The sequence below is a fragment of the Poromitra crassiceps genome (genome assembly GCF_964638095.1).
Source record: "Poromitra crassiceps genome assembly, chromosome: 8".
In the NCBI taxonomy this organism is placed as follows: Eukaryota; Metazoa; Chordata; class Actinopteri; order Beryciformes; family Melamphaidae; genus Poromitra; species Poromitra crassiceps.
The window spans coordinates 38,168,353-38,189,983 of record NC_139629.1 but is presented as its reverse complement, the minus strand read 5'-3'; the positions used below and the strand labels follow the sequence as shown (position 1 = coordinate 38,189,983).

The 21,631-nt window shown below is 47.4% G+C and overlaps 1 protein-coding gene across 1 annotated transcript in view; it reads left to right on the top strand.

The window, feature by feature from the left end:
* The window catches only part of agrn (agrin), a 359,236-nt gene that overhangs the window by 332,969 nt on the left and 4,636 nt on the right, over positions 1 to 21,631 (top strand). The window contains exons 31-35 of the mRNA XM_083641207.1: positions 4,649 to 4,765; positions 7,723 to 7,906; positions 10,065 to 10,152; positions 19,445 to 19,669; positions 21,333 to 21,436. Coding sequence (XP_083497333.1) covers positions 4,649 to 4,765; positions 7,723 to 7,906; positions 10,065 to 10,152; positions 19,445 to 19,669; positions 21,333 to 21,436 — 718 coding nt within the window. The remainder of the gene's footprint in view (positions 1 to 4,648; positions 4,766 to 7,722; positions 7,907 to 10,064; positions 10,153 to 19,444; positions 19,670 to 21,332; positions 21,437 to 21,631) is intronic.

Sequence of the window (21,631 nt, the reverse complement as noted above, 5' to 3'; positions counted from 1 at the left end):
ACACCTCTCCTCCGCCCGTCTGCATCCCGCTCTCTCTCTCTCTCCACCACATCCGTCAGCCTAACAGGAGGAGAGGGGCCGGTTTGACAGGCCGTGCTGTAATTCCACTCAACCTCTCCGTTTGCTGACATGCTGCAGATAAAACAGAGAAAACCAAACGAGCTTTTTACTAGTTGGTATACAGTCACTTTTATAGATGTGGGCTTTGAAGCGGGCGGAGGCAGATCAAAGAGACGGAGGGGAAGCGTAATGCAAGTCCTCAGCCCCCCCCTGTCTAGACCAATAAAGCAGGTACACAACTTCCACGCCGGCCATCTAATAGTTTGATAAGCCCGTAAGTCATCCAATTATATTCAACAGTGTAATTTGTGATTATGAACATGCACTCTGTCAACTCCATCATTCCTCCTCCAAGACACAGCGCTCTCCTCTCTCTCTCTCTCTCTCTCTCTCTCTCTCTCCCCCTGCGCTCCCTCCCTCCCACCCTCCATATGGTAATTGTGTTTCACTCCAGCAAACACAGGCAGAAAATCGTATTAAAAGAGAGGAGAGCGAGCGAGTGCATGTGCGAGGGATGAGCTGAGGCTGGTGGCTGTATGTGGAGGCTCCATCCAGCATGGCTGCCAGCTAATTCTCTCTTACTCCTGCAGCCACAATTAGGAGGGAGTGACGCTCTCCTCTCCTCTCCTCGGAGACGCCTATACATCACATCAAAGGTGGTCGCAGGCAGGCAGGCAGGCAGGCAGGCAGGCAGGAGGATCTATAGTATCAAAGCTACCTCCAGCTGCCTGCCTGTGTGATCAAGCACACACCTGTCACCAGGTATGGATCAGGAAGAACTATCCCTCCCTCTTGACAGGATGACAGCTCGTCCATGAAGGAGGACGGGGGGGGAGATGAAGTGCCACTAGTCACAGACACAGTCTCTACAGTCTCCACAGTCTCTACAGTCTCCACAGTCTCTAAAGTCTCCACAGTCTCCACAGTCTCTCAAGTCTCTACACTCTCCACAGTCTCCACAGCCAACACAGTCTCTTAGAAAAACGTATAATACCAACGATGTGGACCAACGTTGCTATTTTACAATTTCGGCTCGAAAAACGTAAAATATTAACGTTCCGAGTGGTTAGGGTGAGGATTAGAGTAGGGGGAGGGGTTAGAAACAGAAAATCTCCATAAAACACGCCCAAACCCCGCCCACCGCTGTAGACGCATACGTTCCCATTTTACAATTTCTTAGCCGACATCGTAAAATAGCAACGTTTGTCCACAAACGTGCCTATTTTACGTTTTTTTTGGAGATCGGGTTGCCACAGCCTCCACAGTCTCCACAGTCTCCACACTCTCCACACCCTCCACACTTCCACAGTCTCCAGAGCCTCCACACTCTCCACAGCCTCCACAGTCTCCACACCCTCCACACTTCCACAGTCTCCAGTGCCTCCACACTCCCCACCGTCTCCACAGTCTCTACAGCCTCCACAGTCTCCACACTCTCCACATTTCCACAGTCTCCACAGTCTCTACAGCCTCCACAGTCTCCACACTCTCCACACTCTCCACAGCCTCCATTTCTGCTTTCATCTTTATCTGAATGGCACCACATCCGCTTCATGCATGCATTTGATAGATATGCTGTCTTATCATTTGCATTCACTCTGTAAGTGCAAACACACCTGCACAGCTGTGAGCTTGTGTACAGTCAATAGGTGTGTGTGTGTGTGTGTGTGTGTGTGTGTGTGTGTGTGTGTATATATATATATGTGAATACATGAAGGTATTGAGACAGTGCATGTGTGAATAAATGGGTTCTTCCTTCCTGTGTTCTTTTAAGTGTCTCTGCAGAACTACTACAGCTTTAATGCCTGTGTGTGTGTGTGTGTGTGTGTGTGTGTGTGTGTGTGTGTGTGTGTGACTGTGTGTGTGTGTGTGACTGTGTGTGTGTGTGTGACTGTGTGTGTGTGTGTGTGCGAGCGCCTGTGCTTCTGCACTTACCTCACATCAGCATGCCTCTCTGTGCACAGACACTTTACTCGTCTTTTCCTAATAACCTCTCTTCCTCCCTATTGTTTTTCTCTTCCTTCTCTATGATATGCTGTCTGGAAATAAGAAATCACGCAAGGTAATGAGACCAGTCCCAGTCACTCCTTAAAACCATCTTTCATTTTGAGTCCTATCACCATGTCCTCTCACCCCCCCCATTTCTCCATGCGACAACACCGCCAAAATAGAGCTGCAGCCAGTTTAAAGGTGCCCGTTTCTCTACACAAACGTTGCCATTTTCATACGCACACACGCAGCACGCCGAAGTGGAGACGTGCGCCGAAAGAACGCGGTTTGGCTTTCACCTCGGTCCATCTGCTGCGGGGGCGGGAGGAGGCGGGAGGGAGGAGGGAGGGAGGGAGGGAGGTAGTCATCTTTGTGACGGCCATTGTTTTTAGCAACAAAGAGAGGTGTTCATTGGTCGGGCGTAGGCGGGGATATGGCGCTGGCTGTCGAAAGTGAGAGTGTCGCGTGGAGGCAAAAAGGAGGGAACCGCAGGAGACAACGAGGTGCCAAGCCAAGCCGCTCACCGTTCTTTTGTCATCGTTTCAAAACGGGAACAACTCTCCATTATATCATGAAGTCACTCCCTCTTTCACCCACTCACAGCACGAAAAAACGACACTCACCGAACATCTCCCCAAACACCAAGCATGCCATGAAACCAACTGGCCTCTTTAACCCAGACTGAGGTTCAATACCAGGAGAAATCAAAAGAAGAACATGCCGCATCATTTCATTGCATGAAATCTCACTGTAGAAGGATAGATATCGGTGATTTTATTGACACAGGTGGTGAGTTGAGCAATACTAATACTAATGAGAAAAAAAACACGACAGGAACAGAATTGGCATATCCCCTCTTTCTCTTGACACTGAGTGTTGAGAGCAGGCTAAGCTTGTGAGGCAGCTGGATTGTGATGGCCTGTCCAGAGATCGCACAGCTCGCCGAGCACGGACCAATTAGCAGGCGGCTCTGTGGGTAAGCTTGCACGAGAACCAAGATGGCAGCTGCCAAAATGCCAAACTGTAGGCTTCAAAACAGGAGTCCACAAACCAATGGCTATGTCCATATTTTTTATAGTCTACGGAAGCGAGCCCGTGATATTGAGGTGGTTCATCCAATCACATGCCAGGTATTTTTTGAACCCGCCCTGCCCTTTCTGTGTAACAAACCATCTGGCAGCTTCAGGTTAGGCGAGGGGCCCAAGATGGCGGACTCTGCTCCCACCCCTACTCTGCTGGCAACTTTTGGTGAAAAACCACCGCTGGGTCCGGCGGCCTTGTCCTCGCTCCCCACCCTGTCTCCTTGGCCCGCTCCCCACCCTGTCTCCTTGGCCCCGCTCCCCACCCTGTCTCCTTGGCCTCGCTCCCCACCCTGTCTCCTTGGCCCCGCTCCTCACCCTTTGTCCTTGGCCTCGCTCCCCACCCTGTCTCCTTGGCCCCGCTCCTCACCCTTTGTCCTTGGCCTCGCTCCTCACCCTGTGTCCTTGGCCTCGCTCCCCACCCTGTCTCCTTGGCCCCGCTCCTCACCCTGTCTCCTTGGCCCCGCTCCTCACCCTGTGTCCTTGGCCCCGCTCCCCACCCTGTCTCCTTGTCCCCGCTCCCCACCCTGTCTCCTTGTCCCTGCTCCCCACCCTGTCTCCTTGTCCCCGCTCCCCACCCTGTCTCTGTTGGAAGGAGCTCAAGGTGCAGCCACACAGCCCCGGGCTTTAGCCAAGCACCACTGCCTCCTGTACTCCAAATCGTAAAGAAAAGCCCAGTCAGTGCCAGCTTCCCCGCCACACAAAGCATGTTTACTTGGCCTCTTCCATCATTTTTCCAGCAATTAACTCCACTTTACCCCTCTGGCAATTACTGCCCTACATAAAATAAAGATCATTAATTCCTTCCTTCTGAAGTGGGCTGGCTTCCGTGCAAAAAAATAAAAAAGGTAGCTGGCGCTCGCTAACTCAAAGCAATTGTCCCTCAGGTTTGGTGGAAAGAAGCACATTTCATGGCCGTCCGCTGCGCAAATGAATTGCAATTAATGTGTCTCCACACTCAACTATCTGAAAGGTCGCTGCTATAATCAGCCGTTCATTACAGATGTGTGTAAAGAAGAAGCAGGCGTATCTCCACTCCAGCCCACTCCTTATTTCCCTTTGTAGTCCCTTTTTTGTCTCTCTCACAGATAGGGGATAATTGACCACTCTCTGAGACGTAGAAATCAATTATGTTTTTGTAATATATCAAGTGTATTGATGTGGAAGGCAAGGAAGTGCCGTTAAATTGTCTGCCAGCTACAATATGGATAAATCCTTTATTTTTATGGGGGAATCTATTTGACTGTGACATCCCTGCAAATGCACCGTATGAATCTCACTTTTTATATCTCTACTAAACGGATGCAACTTATTCCAGACTCCCTGGACACAAACTGATAGCGTGACTCGCCAGAATAAAAGTGTCGACAATTACATCTTTAATGGAATACCTGCGAAAGAAATTGTGGTTGTGGTTTATTATTATTGGATTTAATTTAATTGGAATAAATACATAAAAAGTGGAGTAAGAAAATGTGCAGACCTCTGGCTTACCTGTTGAAACCTGTGTTTGTCACCAGAACCAGCACACTGCTCTTAACCTGAAAGAGTCTCTTTATGTGGGCGGAGCTCCCGATTTCAGCCGGCTAGCGAGGGCCGCCGCACTCAAGGACGGCTTCCGGGGAACCATCCAAAAGGTACATGTTACAGTGTGTCATTCAGCCTGCTTGTGGTTTCATGTGTTACTTTAAAGCTATACGTGTTAGCTTGGCACGTTAGCGGCTACTCTGCTCAGAATTCGGGTTAGGGTTAGCGTGTGCTTGCTGATCACGTTACCACTCATGACACAGTAGGCTACTTGGAATCAAACTGTACACAGAAACACTCACAATACAGTAAGATACTGGGATAGAATGCTGTTGTAGAATACTATTTACAAAAGTTAACAGGCTAATAGCTATAATGCTAACGCGACCTGGGTGTTCCTCAAATGCATTGTAGATAAGGCAACTGCAGGTTTGTAATTTACTGTAGAAAAATAAGTAATGATAATATATCGAGACAATGTTAATTTGTATATGCAGTACAATGCTTTACTACACATTAATTTACCTGTCCAGAAGAAAGCAACCCATGTGTTTGTATCTGTAACCTCATTTTTAAATCATTCCGTCATTGAAAAAGTGTTTCCAAGAACCACACATTTTTTAAAGCCACTTAGATTGCTTTTACGCATCTGTCTTTTCAGCATCCTCCCCCCTGATTTCCCCCCATTTTCTCCCCAATTGTACTTGGCCAATTTTTCCCCCTGCTGCCCCGCTCGCTGCTCCACCCTCTGCCGATCTGGGGAGAGCCGAGACTAGCACCATGCTTCCTCCGACACATGCACAGTTGCCAGCTGCTTATTTTTACCTGACAGCGGCGAGCTTCACCGGCAGGACATAGCACGTGGGAGGATCACGCTATTCCCACCAGTTCCCTGTTGCAACAGAACTTACTCGATAAGTTTCAGCTATGGTGGCCATGGCAGTTAGCATTAGCGGCTACTAACATAGCACCCGGATGTTAGCTAAAACGCATCTCTTCCCGCGCACCTGCTGTTTCCCTCCAGTGTAGTGTATTATCTGCTCAGAATTGGCTGTGCCAGACGGTTTCAGTAGAGCTTGGAAAGGCCAACTTTGACACTAATAGCAATTAAAACGTAGTGTTTTACCACAAAAAGTCATGGCATATAGAGCATGAATGCCCTTCTGATACCCTCAAACATACAGTAGCCAAGTCACATGCTAAGTGGTTCAGTCCTGTCACACCAAAAGACGAGCATATCTCTAATTCTCCATTGTCGGCTCTCCGTGTGGCTCTGCTCATTTGGATTAGCATGTCATGTGCTAATAATAGCATTCACATTTTGATGTGCCGCCACTTTGCTACGCTCAGATCTTTCCCTGACAGCCTTCCAGTTTCTTCTCTCCACTTTCCAGCGAAAGCTCATCTGTGAGTGCCAAAAATAACCCAGTGCAACAAAGGCAGGATGTTACTGTTTGTGCAGACTTGTCATTAGTTCTCCTCAGCAAACTTTCCCCTTGACAGCTCTGAGCAAATCAAAGCCTAAGTGTGAAGTTTGTTTTACTCGGCCTGCAGGGAATATATGACTCGTTATGAGGGAATATAAACTCGTTAGGAGGAAGTCGTTATGAATGTTCAGTTTGAAGTACAGCGCTGTGTAACATGTATGATGCATATATACCGGTCATTTCACAGGCACTTCACTAGGCCACTAGTATGTGTGCAATGCATTATGCAAAACATGTTCATCTCAATCCATAACCTATCATTTGACACAGATGTCCGTTCTTCGGGTGGCTCGTAATGAGGTTTAATGATCACTCTGGGGAAAACACAATGCCCCTGGACATGCTGCTCGCTTCCTTTGGACAAGAACCAAGAACGGCTCCCAGTAATAATTATTGTTATTTTAAAACACGGTTACAAAGTGCTTTACAAAGGAGCGGGGGGGGGGAGGTAGAATCGACAGCATAATAAGCAGTTAAATTAAGCTACCAGAGATAAAAGCAAGACAAGAAACATAAAGGTAAACCTGTAAAGAAAACAATTAACAAAAGATGATGACATAAATAAGTATGCCTGTAGAAATAGGTTTTAAGATTGAACAGATTTAACAGCTCCAGCTTCTCAGGCAGGTCGATCCAAGTCTCGGAGCCCTAATGGCAAAGAACCAATCACCTCTGATTTTTTTTTTCTGGACTTCAGACTAGCCAGTAGGGACCTCTTATTTTGACGGCTTTAAAACAGCCAACCTTTTGGTTTTAATTTAGACTTTGGAACAACCAATAAAAACCTGCCAGAGGGCCTCAGGCTGTGATCTGAGTCGTACAAGGTTAAAATGTCTTTGACATAGCTTAGTGCCAGACAGTCCCTGCGTTCAGAGCCATGGGATAAACCTTAAAAGTGTTGCTTCTTTTTCAACGCTGGACATTCAAACTGAGCTTCTCTGCTTTTATTCCTACTGGCACTCTGCCACAGCAGCCTGGTCGCCCGAAAAAAATATCAGCATCGTATGTTTCTGCAATCAACAGATATGTAGAACCTCGCGCTTCTGATCCGAAAATATGTTGCATATGACGTTTGTAGATACGTGTATATCAAGGTTATACATGTCATAGAGTCAGCTGTTGAAATAGCATGGTGGGCAGTAAGGGTGATGGAGGGTGTAAACACTTGCCTTTCACACCGGAGAGCCGTGTGTTCAATCCCCAGCCTTTCCAAAGTCTACATTTCAATAGTTCATCTTTAACATTTTTGTGATTTAACCCTAACCCAAACCATAACCCTGACCTTAACCAAATTGGTTTACTTGTCTAAACAGAACCAAAGTGGGTAAAGCTGTTTTATTTGCGTTAAACCTGGGAAAGGCAGCGAGGTTTTCAAATGAACCACCATTTTGTTTCAAATGTACATTGAGATTGTAGGTTTGCAGAAATGTAAAAGACCACGTTTTAGAAACATAAACATATGTTGGGATTGTACATATCCGTGGATTGCAGAAAGGTACAGTGCTGCTGACATTTGATTGGCTCAGCCACAGAGCCGTTGTCCTGGACTAACGTCGGATGCCCCGCCCCTTGCCTTCCAGATCACGCTGATGGGTACGCCCATCCTCAAGCAGGAGAACGCCCTGCACTCCAGCAACGTGGCCATGTTCCAGGGCCACCCGTGCTCCCAGGAGCCCTGCCACAACGCCGGGCGCTGCAGCCCCCTGCTGGACACCTACGAGTGCGTCTGCCTCAACGGCTTCTCAGGGGGACACTGTCAGAACGGTGAGTGCCTTCACTTCGTCTTCTTCATCCTCCAGCCCAGCCATTGCCAACCTGGTGTAGGTATTGTCATTGGGCCACCAAATCATTTGCAAAACATTACGATTTTCGTTAATTTATTATTATTATTATTATTATTATTATGTATGAGAATGCATTTCTCCATTGTTGAATGATACCATTATTTAATTTGTAATTGGTTAATTGGTTAATTAGCCTATTGCAGACAGCCCCTCACTTTTAGTTTCTGATTTCTGTGTGGTGCTGATGGACAGCTCCTTTTATCGTTAAAAGAAAAAGTCCTCTGTAATGCATTATTTGGCAGTAGAGATTTCCAAGTGTGCCATTAGTCGGAAAAGGTTGGGAACCGCTGCTCTAGCCTTACCTTCCTCATCACATTACTAACATTATTACCCAAAATGTATTTTTTGCATCAGTGTGTTTGATTTACATGGTACATGGAAGCCCATTGCTGCCACTAAATAAAATAAAAACTCAATTGTGAGTTTTTTCCTCACAATTGTGACTTCTGACTTTTCATCTCGGAAGTCTGACTTTTGTTTTTCTCTGGCATAAAAGTGAGAATTCCGACATTTAATGTGAGAATTGTGAGGGGGGGGGGGGGGGGGGAGTCATTTTTTATGGTGATGGGAATGGGAATGGGCTTCCATATGACCCACTCATCCTTGTCATCTTAAATCACCTTTCTGATCGCACTGAATCACTGTAATTGTACAAATAATTATTTTTTTCCACACATCCTAATCCAACAGTCCTTAGCTTTTGTCTAAAAGGATACATGGCCGCTTTCAGAGAGTGTTGTGAATGGGAGTGACACCTGCAGTGCTCCTTTCTGAATGCAGCTTCTGGGGCTGCTCTGTATGGAAGGCAAGGCACACTACTCCTCTCAAATGGCTCTGCTTATCAGACCTTTGTTTCCAATGTATTCCATCTAGGTAAGGTGACAATATGGATATTAGGCATTTGATATCTCTCGCATGTCAGCGCTGTTATGTATTAGTTTGGAGCGCAAACCGTCAGTTATGAAAATGACGAAACATGGTGGACTGAATATTTATGAAAGGCTCTTGCTCCGGAGTTACACATCTCTTTCATCATCTGCGTGTCACTCGGCCAGATGTGCGCTCGGTCGCTCGGTCGCTCTATCTCTCCCTCGCACACTCCGCTCGCCGCCATCCCCATTAACCTTGAGCGAGTGGTCGGACGTTCCTTTCACGTTAATTAAAACTGCCTCCCCCCCCGGTTCCTCACGATCCATCGCCTTCAGCGCTAATCACCTGAGCCTCTCTCGTATTGATCGCTGTGATCTCATCCTCTGAACGCTCCACCCCCCGCTCCCTCTGCTTTGTCCACAGCCGGAGATGGGAAGTAACTAAGTACAAATACTTCATTACTGTACTTAAAGGAACACTGCCCATTTTCAACCATCTTTGTGTCATTACAAAATCAGTAGTATATCCAAAAACTGTAAACAGTTTTGCAGCCATTCATTTAGTTTGATAGTTGTAGAGAGTTAATTTGAGTTAAGTTGTGGACCAGTGATGTCATTTGTGCATGAATGACATCACTGGTCCTCAACTTAACTCCAATCAACTCTCAATAACTGTCAAGCTAAATGAATGACTGCAAACTGTTGACAGTTTTTGGATATACTACTCATTTTGTAATCATACAAAGTTGGTTGAAAATTGTTATCGTGTTCCTTTAAGTAGGATTTTCAGGAATCTGAACTTTACTAAGTATTTATTTTTCTGACAACTTTTTACTTTTACTCCCTACATTTTACCACAAATATCTGTATTTTCTACACCTTACATTAAAAAAATACTTTAGATTGAATGCAGGACAGACAAAAAGTAAACGATGTAACATGGCTTCTCTGTGTCTCTCCTCTCGCTCTATCCCAGCTTGTTTCAGTTCTCGTGATTTTCCGTTAGCTTTGCAGTTTGCGCAGAAACAGCTGGTAGAAATACTTTTTTCAAATTTGTATACTTGATTACATTTCAGAGCCTGTAGTATTTTACTTTTACTTGAGTAAACACGTTGAATCAGTACTTCTACTTTTACACTTTTTTATACAACCGTACTTCTACAGAATGTAGTAAAGGATGTGTGCATTTTTCCCCATCTCTGTTCACAGCCATCTACGAGAAGTCGGCCGGGGAGACGGAGGCCATTGCCTTCGACGGCCGGACCTTCATCGAGTACCACAACGCCGTCACCAAGAGGTAAGGCAGAGGACACGCCCGACATCCACATAACGTCCCGATTGTGCTAGCTATTAGCCAAATAACCCCTCCGTCCATCCATCTCAAGCCGCCATGACAGCCTTGATGATATGAGCAGCGCGAGGGCTTCGGGGCGCGCTAGGCGCTGGCCTAATAACTCGACCTCCCGCTCTGCTTTTGACGGGATTTCACTAATTAGCGGGGCGGTTAATAATCATAGTGTTGCCCTGAGCAGCCTCGGTTCACTCTGCGGTCGTCTGCTTAGCACGCACACGCGTGATCGTTCAGTTTTAAAGCAATATTCCACTGGGGTTATTTGACCGCCATGACAACGAGAAGATACAGAATATAAACGATTCACCAAGATCACACACAGCTGTTTGTAGTGTTCATATTTTTACTTGCCATTCATTTGAATGAGGCCTGAAAATAGACTTAAAACTGACATTTAACGCATTTTTGAACAGATTCAACAACAGATCCTGCTACTGTGGCCTGTGGGTGCAACGTTTTAGAACATAATTGTGCCAAATAGCATTTTAATAACTAGTGCAGTGCCCGTCCCCCCATTCACCACCCCGTGAGTGCTCCCCTCAACACTGCACTCAGTCAGGTCCCCCTAAGCGCACTCCCCAAGTTTGAAGTCGATGAAGTCAAAGGCACGTGCCCCACTCAGTTAAACTGTCCGAGGGAGAAGAACGAGCACACAAAAAAGAGGCAGAGGCAGTAAAACTAGCCAATAGGAGTGCAGACACGTTTGATTTGGCAGCAGAATCAACCAATGGAAGGAAGGAAGGGATCTTAGTGAGTAGATTATATTCTGGTTTTCATGGTGGTCAAGTGCCAAATAACCCCCATGTTAAATGCTTGATGCTTACATAATTAAAAAAATATGGCATGTTTTACATAACCTAAGTTGAAGTAGTTTTCTTATTTTTCCCAGTGAATGTGTCCATTTTAAACAGCTTTGTATTTATGTCTACATCTGCCAGTGGGCCATCACCATAAGAGGAGGCATAATCATGTGTTCATTCCACTACAGGAGAGCGTTGATGTTCTCTGAAATTAGGTGGGAAAAATGTGCGCATATACTGTATATCGTATCTGCAATAAAAAGAGTTATTGCCAAAACATCCAATATCGTGCATCCCTACCTGACTGATGTAAGGAAGGGTGCGAGCTGCAAGAGACGCCCCTCGCCTTCAGGCAGCCCGTGAGACGTTTGTTCCCTCTTCCATCCATCTACAAGGCTGGCAAGAGCCCACCTCCAGGCTGGCATCAACACGTTTAGCTCGCCTCCAGGCTGCCATCAACACGTTTAGCTTGCCTCCAGGCTGGCATCAACACGTTTATCTCGCCTCCAGGCTGGCATCAACACGTTTATCTCGCCTCCAGGCTGGCATCAACACGTTTAGCTTGCCTCCAGGCTGGCATCAACACGTTTATCTCGCCTCCAGGCTGGCATCAACACTTTTAGCTCGCCTCCAGGCTGGCATCAACACGTTTAGCTTGCCTCCAGGCTGGCATCAACACGTTTAGCTCACCTCCAGGCTGGCATCAACACGTTTAGCTCGCCTCCAGGCTGGCATCAACACGTTTAGCTTGCCTCCAGGCTGGCATCAACACGTTTAGCTCACCTCCAGGCTGGCATCAACACGTTTAGCTCACCTCCAGGCTGGCATCAACACGTTTAGCTCACCTCCAGGCTGGCATCAACACGTTTATCTCGCCTCCAGGCTGGCATCAACACGTTTAGCTCGCCTCCAGGCTGGCATCAACACGTTTAGCTCACCTCCAGGCTGGCATCAACACGTTTAGCTCACCTCCAGGCTGGCATCAACACGTTTAGCTCACCTCCGGGCTGGCATCAACACGTTTAGCTCACCTCCAGGCTGGCATCAACACGTTTAGCTCACCTCCAGGCTGGCATCAACACGTTTAGCTCACCTCCAGGCTGGCATCAACACGTTTAGCTCTGGCATCAACACGTTTAGCTCGCCTCCAGGCTGGCATCAACACGTTTAGCTCACCTCCAGGCTGGCATCAACACGTTTAGCTCTGGCATCAACACATTTAGCTCTGGCATCAACACGTTTAGCTTGCCTCCAGGCTGGCATCAACACGTTTAGCTCACCTCCAGGCTGGCATCAACACGTTTAGCTCACCTCCAGGCTGGCATCAACACGTTTAGCTCGCCTCCAGGCTGGCATCAACACGTTTAGCTCACCTCCAGGCTGGCATCAACACGTTTAGCTCGCCTCCAGGCTGGCATCAACACGTTTAGCTCACCTCCAGGCTGGCATCAACACGTTTAGCTCTGGCATCAACACGTTTAGCTCGCCTCCAGGCTGGCATCAACACGTTTAGCTCGCCTCCAGGCTGGCATCAACACGTTTAGCTCTGGCATCAACACATTTAGCTCTGGCATCAACACGTTTAGCTCGCCTCCAGGCTGGCATCAACACGTTTAGCTCGCCTCCAGGCTGGCATCAACACATTTAGCTCTGGCATCAACACGTTTAGCTCGCCTCCAGGCTGGCATCAACACGTTTAGCTCTGGCATCAACACGTTTAGCTCTGGCATCAACACGTTTAGCTCTGGCATCAACACGTTTAGCTCTGGCATCAACACGTTTAGCTCTGGCATCAACACGTTTAGCTCGCCTCCAGGCTGGCATCAACACATTTAGCTCTGGCATCAACACGTTTAGCTCGCCTCCAGGCTGGCATCAACATGTTTAGCTCTGGCATCAACACGTTTAGCTCTGGCATCAACACGTTTAGCTCTGGCATCAACACGTTTAGCTATGGCATCAACACGTTTAGCTCTGGCATCAACATGTTTAGCTCTGGCATCAACACGTTTAGCTCTCCTGCAGGCTGGCATCAACACGTTTAGCTCTGGCATCAACACGTTTAGCTCTGGCATCAACACGTTTAGCTCTGGCATCAACACGTTTAGCTATGGCATCAACACGTTTAGCTCTGGCATCAACATGTTTAGCTCTGGCATCAACACGTTTAGCTCTCCTGCAGGCTGGCATCAACACGTTTAGCTCTGGCATCAACACGTTTAGCTCGCCTGCAGGCTGGCATCAACACGTTTATGTGACAAACCTGAAAAGACATCAAGCTTACAGCTTTATATCCTCGTCTCTCCCAGCATTTCATGCACACACACACACACACACACACGCACGTACACACACACACACACACACACACACACACACACACACGCACGCACAGACACACACACACACACACACACACACACACACACACACACACACACCAACCAGCTGGGGTGTGTAGGATATGTCTGTCTCTATATGTGTCCTCGCTGTTTGTCCATGGTTTCAGCGTTCCAGTGTCTTGTCCGTTGGTCCGTCCCTCTGGCTGACCTCCCTTGCCCTTGTCTGTCTTCTCTCATATAAATGTCCTTCACTGTCTTTCCTTTTCACCCAAGCCAACTGACCAATGAGATTCCAGAGTAAGTAGAATTTACCCCTGGCAATTCTCCCATAGCTTCAAACGAATCCCGACTAACAGCAACAAGAAAGACATTTTTTAATAGTTAACCCAATTGAAGCAGTTACATTCAGTTCCCTGTCAGAATTTCATCTGTAACCACGCAGAAGCATTGCCATCTGTACCATCAAAGTAAGATTTTACATCCACGCACCATAATCATAATTTAATTTGATTTGACAGACATCTGCTGTGTCATTAGATCCTTCATTTTCCAGCATAAAGGGAAGCATGTCTGTGTGCATGATGTGCATTGTGTTCAAACCCCCAGAGAAAATGGATTGCCATTCCAAGAATGTGCAATAAGTTCTGCATGGTGACAAATCTTCTTCCAACAAAATGAATCACCATGCACTTTATGCTGAATGGCATTATCCATAATACGCAGTATGAATGAGACCCTTCAAAAATGCCAAGATATAGATACAAAATTCCCCTGAAGCCAGTGTTTGGTGCCGGTCTGTGGTCCACTGGTTGGGAAACCCCGCCCTCAGTTATGAGTCATAACTTAGTTAAGGCTTTTCTTCCTGCTCATTCGCTCGGTAAGTTAAGGCTTTTCTTCCTGCTCATTGGCTCGGTAAGTAACCTCTTTAAAAGGTCCCGCCCTCTTTAAAAAGTCCCGCAAAGCGACAGAGCGAGATTCAGCTCTTCAGCTCGCATTAAGCCGCCTGCACTGAGCCCAGAGCTCCAGTCCGTAGCCAGAGCCTCTGTCTGTCCTTTCTTTTTTGCCAAATCTCTAAGTGTAATTGTGAGTAATGATGGAGTCCACTGTACAGCCAGCCAGTGATGTGTTCATCAGGGATTTGTCTCCGTTTGTTAATTAGACCTCAAATTGAGATCTCTCCGCAGTGCGCCGCCATGAGCATCAGTCTCACTTAGCGGGGGGGACAGTGGTCCTTGCAGCCAGACTGTCATAAGTGTAATGGATGTGTGGATTCACTGAGAGCCGCGACCAGCACAAAAACACACAACAGAGAAATGGAGCCGTCAAGAACCTCGGCCCGGAATAACATCCCTAGACCCTCCCGTCACTCCTCCTCCAGCCATCCTCCAGAATGCAGGTCCATTTGCCCCAGCAGCACCACCATCACTCCTGCTTCAGCCAGCCCCTAGAGAGCGGGTCCATTTATAATAATAATAATAATAATAATAATAATAATAATAATAATAATAATAATAATAATAATAATAATAATAAAGTTTATTTGTATAGCACTTATCAAAACCAACGTTACCAAGTGCTTAACAATGAATGAACATAAAACAACAATAAAAAATATACAGTGTGAAAAAGCAGGTAAAAAGCAGGCACTAAAACACAATACAAGGGATCAGCCGAGCAGCATTTTGGTAAACAAACTGCTGGGTGGCAACGGCAATGGAACCCTATGAAGCCCAAGTGGCGCGAGGCTTGAGTGGCTGACTCTAGCCAGTTAACTCTGTTTACATGAGCAAGCCGGAGTTCCTCGGGCAGGTCGTTCCACAACTGATTTGCCCCAGCCTCGTCATTCCTCCAAAGCATGACCCCATTTTTGACAATTGCCCCATTTCTCCTCCTTCACCGCCTGCGTCTCTCAACACAGAGGCGTAATTGAGGCGAATTGCCGCTGCACAAAGGTGAAGCCGGACCATCAGTATAATGGAGTTGTCCAATTATCGGACGCTGACTTAAAGTAGCTTTTGTACCGATAAGGTGAATGTAGTTAATCCTGGCGCTCGCGTACACAAATCCCCCCCGGCATTTTCTGCGTATTAGTAGTCCACTATCGATCCCAGTGGCCTGAGCTGCACACGCTGATCACAGAACAGCCTGCTATTATCCTACAGCAGAACATGAGCTACACACACTGATCACAGAACAGCCTGCTATTATCCTACAGCAGAACATGAGCTGCACACACTGATCACAGAACAGCCTGCTGTTATCCTACAGCAGAACCTGAGCTGCACACGCTGATCACAGAACAGCCTGCTGTTATCCTACAGCAGAACATGAGCTGCACACGTTGATCACAGAACAGCCTGCTATTATCCTACAGCAGAACATGAGCTGCACACGCTGATCACAGAACAGCCTGCTATTATCCTACAGCAGAACATGAGCTGCACACGCTGATCACAGAACAGCCTGCTGTTATCCTACAGCAGAACATGAGCTGCACACACGCTGATCACAGAACAGCCTGCTATTATCCTACAGCAGAACATGAGCTGCACACACGCTGATCACAGAACAGCCTGCTATTATCCTACAGCAGAACATGAGCTGTACACACTGATCACAGAACAGCCTGCTGTTATCCTACAGCAGAACATGAGCTACACACACGCTGATCACAGAACAGCCTGCTGTTATCCTACAGCAGAACATGAGCTACACACGCTGATCACAGAACAGCCTGCTATTAAACTACAGCAGAACATGAGCTGCACACACGCTGATCACAGAACAGCCTGCTATTATCCTACAGCAGAACATGAGCTGCACACACTGATCACAGAACAGCCTGCTATTATCCTACAGCAGAACATGAGCTACACACACGCTGATCACAGAACAGCCTGCTGTTATCCTACAGCAGAACCTGAGCTGCACACGCCGATCACAGAACAGCCTGCTATTATCCTACAGCAGAACATGAGCTACACACACGCTGATCACAGAACAGCCTGCTATTATCCTAGAGCAGAACATGAGCTGCACACACTGATCACAGAACAGCCTGCTATTATCCTACAGCAGAACATGAGCTACACACACGCTGATCACAGAACAGCCTGCTGTTATCCTACAGCAGAACCTGAGCTACACACACGCTGATCACAAAACAGCCTGCTGTTATCCTACAGCAGAACATGAGCTACACACACGCTGATCACAGAACAGCCTGCTGTTATCCTACAGCAGAACATGAGCTACACACACGCTGATCACAGAACAGCCTGCTGTTATCCTACAGCAGAACCTGAGCTGCACACACGCTGATCACAGAACAGCCTGCTGTTATCCTACAGCAGAACATGAGCTGCACACACTGATCACAGAACAGCCTGCTGTTATCCTACAGCAGAACATGAGCTGCACACACTGATCACAGAACAGCCTGCTATTATCCTACAGCAGAACATGAGCTACACACACGCTGATCACAGAACAGCCTGCTGTTATCCTACAGCAGAACCTGAGCTGCACACGCCGATCACAGAACAGCCTGCTGTTATCCTACAGCAGAACATGAGCTACACACACGCTGATCACAGAACAGCCTGCTATTATCCTAGAGCAGAACATGAGCTGCACACACTGATCACAGAACAGCCTGCTATTTTCCTACAGCAGAACCTGAGCTGTACACACTGATCACAGAACAGCCTGCTATTATCCTACAGCAGAACATTCCTGCTTCTTGCAATGCTACTCCACTGTGAGTCACCCAATAAGGCTCACAAAGTCATTCCTTCCTTCCTTCCTTCCTTCCTTGCCTCCTTCCCTCCTTGCGTCCTTCCCTCCTTCTCTCCTTGCGGCCCGCTGCATGACCCTTGACCTCCCCTTAAGCCCTGAGTCTCTGGAGAACCCGTCTGACCAGAGGTGAGTCTCTCTCCGCTTGGAGCCTTTTGGTGCTGTCTAGGGCTGCAACTAACCATTGTTTTTCATTATCGGTTCATCTGTCGATTATTTTCTCCACTAATCGATTCGTCGTTTGGTTTATAAAAATGTCACAAAATGGTGAAAAATGTGGTTCACTTTTTCCCCAAAGCCCAAGACGACGTCCTCAAATGTCTTCTTTTGTCCTGACCAACAGTCCACAACCCAAAGATACTGTCATCAGTTTACTGTCATAGAAGACTAAAGGAACCAGAACATATTCACATTGAAGAATCTGGAAGGAGAATTTTCATTTTTCTCTTTTCTTAGAAATTAGTCTACACGATCGCTTCTAAAAATAGTGATTAATTTTCTGTCAATCGACTAATCGATTAATAATCGACGAATCGTTGCAGCTCTAGTGCTGTTCCTCCACACGCCTGCTGCCTCCCCCCCCCCCCCTTTCTCCACACAACCCCCCCCCCCCCCCCCCCCCCCCCATCCAGACAGCACTGTCTCTTTGTTTAGATACTCTGAGCAATAATGACAAACAGCCCTCTGCATACTGCCTGCATATTGTCTGGCTCAGCTCATGGTGAAGGTTCACAGCTCTGATAACGCCACAAATCCAACCAGAGCCGCTGCAAACCAAGGAGCCTCTTTGCCATCCTCCCTGATGGCCTTGCATTCTTCTATTCACTACTGCCACCTAGAGTCGATGAGGCGCACGGCACCCTCTGGGAGCTGTTTGTCTATTTACCCTCTGAGAATTTGACGACACACTACACACAGGAATAAATTAAATGCCTCCACACAGGGAATGTACAAAGCGCTCTGCACTGAACGTTTTTCTGATCTGGTATAGCGCTACTACACATTTGGCTTTATTTATCATACGCCCAACACTTTTAATAACCTTGACCTTATCCGCCGACAAGCTGCTCTGATGGAGATTTATGGGGCTTGGTGGTGAGAGAGTCTGATGAGCTGTAGTCATGTGTTTACTCTCCAAGCTCGTAAATCACCATTTTTTATTTATTTGTTTCTTTACCTCAGCGGATTGCATTAAAGGGAGGGGGAAAATCCGCTTTGACTCAGGACTCTTTCTCCTTCCGCTGAGGTGGAGCAACAACAAGCAACAAATCAAGCCATCGGCTGATTTAAAGAATAGAACAAGTGCTAATGCATCCTAATGACATGAGCTGCGCTTCAAGGAGAAGTTGTCATCCTCTCTCTCTCTCTCTCTCTCTGTCTCTCTCTCTTGTTCTGACCCCTCCTCTTCCCTGTCTGTGCCTGTACTCCCATGAGCCTCTCTGTTTGCTACGCCGACTCTGTTGTTTGGTCGTGTCTGTCTGGTCTAATCATTGTCTGCAGTCCTGTGCTGCTGTCAGTCCCGTTGTCTTTTTGTTTGTTGTTGTTTGTTGTTTTGTTGGTGTGCCACTGGTTCTGTGTCATGTGTGTGTGTGTGTGTGTGTGTGTGTCATGTGTGTGCTCGTCTTGTGTTTGTCTCTGTGTTTTAAATACCGTGCGAAGACGGTGGAAGTACATCCACACACACACACACACACACACACACACACACACGGAAAGTGTTGAGCAGCATTGCAGTGCCGGCTCAGTAGGCAGTAGCAAAGCTAATGGCTAAACAGCTCCCTGCTAACACTCCACTCAGTCTGCATCCTGATTCTCTCCAAACACCCCCCCCCCTGACTCCATCTATATGGCAAGCCATTTGAACATTTAATAGCTAGACTGGATATGTGTTCAGATATCCCTAATTCAATTCTTCTCATTACAGATATCTACAATTAATTTGCAGATAAACACAATTTGCATCGCAGATATCTGCAACTGACTTATGACAAGCTGTAATTCCAGTTTGAGATATCTACAATTTAATTCTGACTAGTCATATTTCCAGTTCAAGATATCTGTATTCCCTTCAATTCAAGATAGCTACATTGTATATCTAGATTATCTTAAATTAAGTTTTTAACTAGTTAGAATGAGTCTTCAACTGGAACTAGTGCGTTCGGGTAGTGCAGAGGTAGATTCCCAGCCTACCAACACGAGGGTCGCCGGTTCACGCCCCCGTGTTACTTCCGGCTTGGCCGGCGTCCCACACTTGACTTACCTTAACTTAACTTAACTCCCTCTCTCCTCCCACTGTCCCAGTGAAAAGGCTCTTCTGGTGAACAAGTTTGAGCTGAGCGTGCGCACTGAGGCCACCCAGGGCCTGGTGCTGTGGAGCGGGAAGGGAGTGGAGCGCTCGGACTACCTGGCCCTGGCCATCGTGGGCGGGCACGTCCAGATGACCTACGACCTGGGCTCCAAGCCCGTGGTGCTGCGCTCCACTGTGCGCGTCGACACCAACCAATGGATACGCATCAAGGCCAGCAGGTAAGCTTCTATACACTTACAACCGGGTTATTATACTGTAGGTCACTGAAACTAAAAATAAAAAATAAAAATGTGTGCATTTTTTTAAGTTAACTGAAATAAAAATAAAAACTAGACTTAAAAAACCAACTTAAATGATGTTGTGTACTTACAAAACTAACTACAATCAAATCAAATAAAACAAAATATGGAGAAAATGTCTTTAGTTTTAGTCTTTGTCAATTCGGTCAAATTATATATGTCGAGTCCAAGTTGAGTCTTGAGTCCACAGTGTTTGAGTCTGAGTCACCAAAGAAGAGCCCGAGTCAATTCGGAGTCGAGGACCTGAGTCTGATCCAGAGTTACTGAACGTGAGCGTGAGTCCACCTGTAGGTGGACTCACGAGCTTATGGGCCAGCCACGTCAGGTGCTCTCCGGGGGTGATGTCATGTGTTTGTAGTGGTGTAGAATCAACATGTGGCTTCCAGCTTAGTTTGAGACAGATGCTGTGAGGCTCTTCTCTCCCTCTCCCAAAGCCACTTTGTCACGCTCAAATTAGCCCCGTCATCACAATGCTTAAGTGTGCATTACTTCTCAGCGTAGCTTCACCTATAATGAACGCTGTTCTAAAGCCATCTGTTAGCAGCAGACAGGCACATTTAAAATGCTGTGTGGGACTTTTTGCAAGCACTCAGCAAGGCTTGATGCTTCAGACAGGTGTCTCACTACCTGCCTGCATCAGACGGGTGTCTCACTGCCTGCCTGCATCAGACAGATGTCTCACTACCTGCCTGCATCAGACAGATGTCTCACTACCTGCCTGCATCAGACAGGTGTCTCACTGCCTGCCTGCATCAGACAGGTGTCTCACTGCCTGCCTGCATCAGACGGGTGTCTCACGACCTGCCTGCATCAGACAGGTGTCTCACTGCCTGCCTGCATCAGACAGGTGTCTCACGACCTGCCTGCATCAGACAGGTGTCTCACTGCCTGCCTGCATCAGACAGATGTCTCACTACCTGCCTGCATCAGACAGGTGTCTCACTGCCTGCCTGCATCAAACAGGTGTCTCACTACCTGCCTGCATCAGACAGATGTCTCACTACCTGCCTGCATCAGACAGGTGTCTCACTACCTGCCTGCATCAGACAGGTGTCTCACTACCTGCCTGCATCAGACAGGTGTCTCACTACCTGCCTGCATCAGACGGGTGTCTCACTACCTGCCTGCATCAGACAGGTGTCTCACTACCTGCCTGCATCAGACAGGTGTCTCACTGCCTGCCTGCATCAGACAGATGTCTCACTGCCTGCCTGCATCAGACAGATGTCTCACTACCTGCCTGCATCAGACAGGTGTCTCACTACCTGCCTGCATCAGACAGGTGTCTCACTACCTGCCTGCATCAAACAGGTGTCTCACTACCTGCCTGCATCAGACAGGTGTCTCACTGCCTGCCTGCATCAGACAGATGTCTCACTGCCTGCCTGCATCAGACAGATGTCTCACTACCTGCCTGCATCAGACAGGTGTCTCACTACCTGCCTGCATCAGACAGGTGTCTCACTACCTGCCTGCATCAGACAGGTGTCTCACTACCTGCCTGCATCAGACAGGTGTCTCACAACCTGCCTGCATCAGACAGGTGTCTCACTACCTGCCTGTCTCTCTCTCTCCTCCTCAGAGCACTTAGAGACGGCTCTCTACAGGTTGGCAACGAGGCAGCGGTGACCGGGTCATCGCCTTTGGCAGCGACACAGCTGGACACAGACGGAGCGCTGTGGTTGGGTAGGTACCCGCGCATGTCGAGAAGATGAACAAAACATGTCGTTTACACTCAAAATGTGTCTGGAAATGACCCATGCATCAAGCCAGGGGAATAGTTGTAATTCTATAGTACTATTGAATCTCGGCCACTGGTAAGAGGGCTGCCAAAACTGAGGCAGGAACTCATTGGCATTAAGCCTAGTCCCCGGCAGGGAC